Source organism: Mesoplodon densirostris, chromosome 3 (genome assembly GCF_025265405.1).
Source record: "Mesoplodon densirostris isolate mMesDen1 chromosome 3, mMesDen1 primary haplotype, whole genome shotgun sequence".
Taxonomy (NCBI): Eukaryota; Metazoa; Chordata; class Mammalia; order Artiodactyla; family Ziphiidae; genus Mesoplodon; species Mesoplodon densirostris.
Genome location: NC_082663.1, coordinates 53,928,022 through 53,934,021, shown reverse-complemented (window position 1 = coordinate 53,934,021; position 6,000 = coordinate 53,928,022). Strand labels below are relative to the sequence as shown.

Below are 6,000 nucleotides of genomic sequence, written 5' to 3'. Positions count from 1 at the left end.
GGCCTTAACTAGATTACTCAATAATATATAAACTAAAAATGTCTCTTCTATTTCCTCAAAAGATTTAAATTATTACTTTTATTCAAATTTTGAAATTTTATCATTACCAAAACAAAAATTCTAATGAAGAATTCTTGTTATTTAATTTTAATTTTCCAGTATTTTAGAAGAAAACTTCGGCTATTAATTTAAGTGCAAAACTATCTTGCTATTAGTTTTTTAAGTTATGTGTCACGTTATTCATCTTGTAACAAACTTCCTTACTTGACTTTATGTGTTACGAGAACATTAAAATTTTTTTAAATTAACTACAATAGAATAAAATACTAGTGCATATAACATGTGTTGCACTTGTAATATTTCAATATAATGTGCAGACAACTAATTTAAGGTTAGATCATTGATGAATCAATTGTTCTTTGTGGCTTATTTCCTTTTCTGAAATCACAGTCTGTGTATCTGATTCAAGGTAAAGAAGTTGAAAATGTCAGAATTATACCTATTTTTTGTATTCCTTATTAAAAGCAGAATGTGACTGAAAAGTGGACTGAAACCAATAAAAAATGATGGGAGTAATTTTAGAATGCCAAAATTAATATTTTAAAATAAACTATGAATAAAGGGAACACCAAGGCTTGTCTTAAAGAAGCTGTTTGTCATTTTTTTAGAGATTACAACACACATACAATAAATGAATTTTATCAAAATACAGCACATTTTGTCTACTATATCCATAAAAATCAATTCCTATGTAAATAGTACTGAAAATCAACTAAAATGAGTTAAAATTTACAAAGAGTTGTTAAAGGGCTTCAATCAATATTACTAAAACTATACAGTACAATAACCAATTGATAACATCTTGAAAGAAGTGCAGTATTGGAGTTCACATCTTTTTAAAAGTACTGCCTATTTACTCTGACTAGCAAGAAACAAACGAGTCCAACTCACTTTTGCAAACATAATGTAGATTGCTGTTTTCACTAGTCTTATAGAAGACTTAACCTTAAAACAAGGTTGAAGAACAAAGCGAAACAGATTCAAAATTCCAAAATTATATTTCTTAGTAATTAAAAATGAATTGCAATAACTGAATATTGCTCTAATGAAACGCTCGGACTAGCCTCGACTAAAAACAGTTATTGGTCTTCTATGGCACTTTTTTCTGGTCCAAATAACCATGCATTAATTCTTACCATTGCATGTCACTCAAATTTTATTTGATTACATAGACAGAACAAAAACAAATAAAATTAATGGTCTGAACAAAATTAATAAACCTCTATCAAATAATTGTTACACTAACGAGGAACAAAGGCAGTTGGTGGTAAAACACTATTACACTGATACACTTAGAAACCCTTTAAAGACTCTGAAGTGTTGAGTTCACATTTAATGTTACCTGTAGGAACAGCCCTTTATCTGAACACCATTACACACTGGTAGGCCTCAAGGACCCATCCCTTTGCTCTACAACTCTCCACAGCAATTCTCTATCACTGTGCCAGTTTCACAAACTTGCTTTGGTTTCCTAGCTCCATGCGTACTGTTTCCTTTTACTTTACCAAGGCAATGTTGAGGCCAAACAAAATCAAGAGGCTTTCCTAAATCTTCTTACATTTTGTGTTACAGCAACACAATCTTAAAACTGGCCATTTCAGTTTCATTTGTTGCTTAAAATAAAAATTATAAATTAAGATTAAAATGGAGTACTAATTATAAAACAGATTGCAAGTACCACCATTTGCAAAAAATCAAGGAATTTCTGCATCATGGAAAATGCATGGACCAAAAAAAAAAACAAAACAAAAAGAAGGAAAGAAAATGCATGGACATGCATCTACAGAAGAGTTAAAATTTCCTGTGACTAAAAAATTGAAACTTGATTCACTAGTAGCAGATGTAGAGTAATGGCTATGACAAGAACAGATCCTGAAGAGCTCATAAAATGCAATTATTGTCTTTTTTATTTCTTTAGAAAGACATCACATTTTTTATTGCATTATTCTATTAATAAAAACACATTAACAGCTGTTTTTTTTTCATTCTTTGCTTCCAGATTTTTATAGGAAATAACTGTTTTAATCTGGCCTTGGAAAGTGAACCCACCAGCACCACCTTCACCTACTCACTCTTCAATTCAATATGCACATAGCAAAAGCCAACACTTCGAATCTCTTGCCCACATAAAAAAAAGTTTCAGCAGAAAAACATTAATACCAGTTGAATAAAAATAAGGGCATAAAAGCTATGAGATAGATAGCTCTGCCATCTGTCTCTGGGCTACAATCAAGGCTAACTAGAGCCTTGCACAGAGTTCAATCATGTGTATGAAATCCAAAAATAAACCTACACTCTATACAAAAACAACATACATTTGTTTTTGTAGCCTTGACTGCTATGTTTAAAAACCTAAAAGTTTTATATGGTATGAATTCAACAGTCTCCCCTATATACTGTACAGTGGTTCTTTCCCTCTAACCACAAATTCCATTATTTCATTAATGTACAAATTTGAACATATTTGAGTTCTTTATATATAAAAATAGTCAAAATATTAATTTCCCCTGCAAGTAACTTCCAATAAATCTTGCTGTCTCTCCATTTTTTAGTCCACAGCTCTTATGAGGAAACCTCTCGTACAATGATGAGTTCTACTGTGTTCTGGAAAGTTTTTAGCAAGGACACTGCTTGTCCATGTTCAATATTGATAAAACTGTAGCCATTAGCCTAGAAGAAAGAAGAAAAAAGCTTAAAAAAATTTCATAGTCATTTATTTGCATTTGTGCATTTGAATTTCTGCCAGGTCACAAACCTGGCCGAAAATAAGAATCATTTTGGCAATTTAAAACAACATCTAGACTCCTGGGCCCTACCCCATCTCTATGGAAATAAAATCTCTGAAGGTGGGACCCAGGACCTGTATCTTGCCCGCATTTTCAGATGATTCTTACATAGCAACCTGACATTAGGAAGCACTTGTCTAAGACAGTGTCAGACATGGTGTTGTGTGTACATGCTAAGGTGCAACTGAGGTCACCAAGCTGCAAGGGTAACACAGGTCAAGGCTTAGTCTTCCCATTGCCTAGGAGTCACCAGATCAAGGACACTACACTTCTTATAATTTAGGCTAAACATTTAATGATGTTTTACTATACATCAGACACACAGTTCTAAGTGCTTCTTGTGAATTAAATCCTTTAATTCTCGTAACACACAGAGGAGATTCTTTTATCATCTTATTTTAGAAGAAGTTAACATTCATAAACTTAAACAAAAGGCTAAGATATATTCCAAAAAATGCTAATGTTTATTTAAAAAAAATATCAGTATGATCTTCCAAGGTACAAGGTGGAAATATTTTAAGCTATGAAAGCACTGGAGAGTAGCCTATAAGAAATGCCACTGTTTTCATCCACAAGTATTTAAAGATAACTTCATAAAATGCTTACTTTCAAATCTGGCATTTAATAATCCCTTGATGAGGAGGGCAGATGTTATAAAACAAAAAGTAATAAAAAACCTATCTTAGTTACCTGAATAATTTTATCACCTGGTTGCAATAATTTTGATGCTGGTCCTTCAGGCTGTACCCTTGTTACAAATATACCCTTTAATAACAACAAAAAAGATAATTATTTGATGGAAAGCAGTATGCATAAATAAAACAGTACCAAGGAGCAATCTTTTTTTTAATAGTATGCAAATATTTGAATTGTGGTGCAAGTTTTCTCCCTGTCTTCTCTGAATAATATTGTGACCATGCTATGTTATTTGTGCTTCTGGTAATTCTGACTTTAGTGATTTTTATTAAAGTGATAAAAAAAAGTTACTTCTATAGATGTGAAGAAAAGTATTAACAATTAAAAAATCACTTCACAATATAATGAACATTAAAAATTTTTGGTTAAATTTGTAGTCCTCAAACAATTAATTTGAGCTGATCACATTTCAAAACAAAAAGCTGGACAGTACAGAGGGAAATCACAAGGTGATGTCTGTCTATATCTATATAAATATCTGTTAGATTTTTACTTATGCATAAAAGGTACCAATTTAGTGAATAAAAATTAATGGGCATTTCAAGGATATATAAACAAAACTCACATCATCATCAGGTCTGAATGGGTTTCCTCTTCCCCCAACCCCTCCTGATATGCTAAATCCAAGTTCTGGATCCTTGTCAACTCTCACTCGAATCTGAGTTAATATGAAAATAAACTTATTACTAATATCAGAAAAAGCTACAATACAATAATAACCACACTGGTAAATTAAGTTCAGGAAAACATAAATATGTAAGAATTCACCTAAAATAAATATTTGGGCAGATGAAATGAAACTACAATGTGAAATATTATGTTAATAAGTTAGTGAGTTAAAGGCACAGCTGGGATTATAAAGCATAGCTCCTAAATTAATCTATTGCTATCTTATGAGGATATGCAACCAATTAATGTTGACTTTATATATTTTGGACAGCACGGACTTTAATGACATAGAGCATACACACAAAACATGTATTTTATTATCAGTTTCCATTTGTAGAACATCTAAATTACACAGTATTTCTGACTACTGGACGTTTCATAAGACATCTAAAAGATCCCTGGGTGGTTGTTGGATATTAACTCATTTCCTAAATCTGTTTATATGCTTCAAAGGAGTTGGGATTGATGATCAATCGATACTATTTTTTACAACCAAGCTATAGAAAAAGATGCAAGAACTAAACTTTTGTTATAAAACACTCCCTTTCCCCAGAGACCAAAACAAAAATGAATGAAGCATTTGTTCTCTAAGTTTCTAATATTATTATTTTACTAATAAACTATGAAAATACACGAATATATGACTGTTGACTTTTTAAGTACTTTGTAAGATTTAATTCTCAAAGTAGTTTGGAGACTATAGTCCAGTTTCAAAAGCTAACTATCAAATAACAATTAGAAAACTATAATATGCCATTCAAGTTTAATGGTCTACTATTTTTATTCCTGAAGAAGGTCCGATTACTGGAGTATCATCATCAACCAGTTTTGGAAAAACAACCACCTTAGGAAAAAAAAAAAATCATGCCCTCAATACTATCGTATGTCAATTTATCAGAACGGGGGATCATACAGTCAAGTTAAACCACAAAGTTTAATACCTTATAAACTTAACATGAAACCAAGCCATTAAACAAAACAGTAAAAACTATGTTAAATTCTGTATGGATTTATTGCTATAATTAAATAACCTATAAAATACATTAAAAGCTTAGTCTCATATTCCAAATATTCTTGATCATTCTTACCTCTTGCCTTGCCAGTTCATGGCCTTGTCTAGGAGAACAATGGGGCTGTGTGTATGGAGGCTGGTGGGCCACTTTCAGCATCAAGTAATCAATTAGTTGTTCTCTAGAGGGATGCCTTGCCACAGATGCCTGAGGAAGGGGGTGATGTATTTGACTATAATTTGCCTGAGGCCTGAGAGGCTGGCCCATCTGTCCATTACTCAAAGGCATCTAAGAAAAACATGAAGTCTCTTAAAATGACCAATAATAATGCCTTGTTACAAATATTTGGATTTTCTTCTTGGAGCAATACAAAAGCACTAGAGTTTAACATTCTAAATCACACAGTATCATGCCATGTGTGCCATTTTTTCTAATTTTATGCTTTTAAAAGAAAAAAACCTGTTAATGTCTTAATTCTAAGCTTGTCTGAGTGCTCGCTGATAGATTCACTCTTTAAAAGTTTCAAATTAAGTACATCATACCTACATTTTAAATTATTTGCTTTTCTGTAAGCTTAACCCAATGTTAAAATGGTAAACAGTATGTCAAATTTTAACATTTAAGTCAGCCCATTAAAAGGGCATCTCTTCCCATACTATACTTAATCTCTCACATACACTCAAAAGATGCATTTGCTGATGCTTTTCTTCAGAATGAAAGTATAAGTAGTTTTGTGGTAGAAGTTTTTCATAATCTGAGTATATTCTTCTACCTCTATT

At 31.8% G+C, this 6,000-nt stretch overlaps 1 protein-coding gene across 7 annotated transcripts in view; it reads right to left on the bottom strand.

Moving 5' to 3' along the window:
• Window positions 1-755: 755 nt before the first annotated feature.
• Window positions 756-6,000, bottom strand: part of ERBIN (erbb2 interacting protein) — a 114,012-nt gene continuing 108,767 nt past the window's right edge. For 2 of the 7 annotated variants that reach the window (XM_060092967.1, XM_060092971.1), the window contains exons 22-25: window positions 5,300-5,509; window positions 4,108-4,200; window positions 3,537-3,611; window positions 760-2,730 (exon numbers count right to left, since the gene is read on the bottom strand). In XM_060092967.1, the coding sequence (XP_059948950.1) occupies window positions 2,623-2,730; window positions 3,537-3,611; window positions 4,108-4,200; window positions 5,300-5,509 (486 nt within the window). In that variant the 3' untranslated portion in view covers window positions 760-2,622. Of the gene's footprint in view, window positions 2,731-3,536; window positions 3,612-4,107; window positions 4,201-5,299; window positions 5,510-6,000 lie in introns of all 7 variants that reach the window. The other 5 variants (XM_060092972.1, XM_060092969.1, XM_060092966.1 and 2 more) reach the window with 5 other exon arrangements.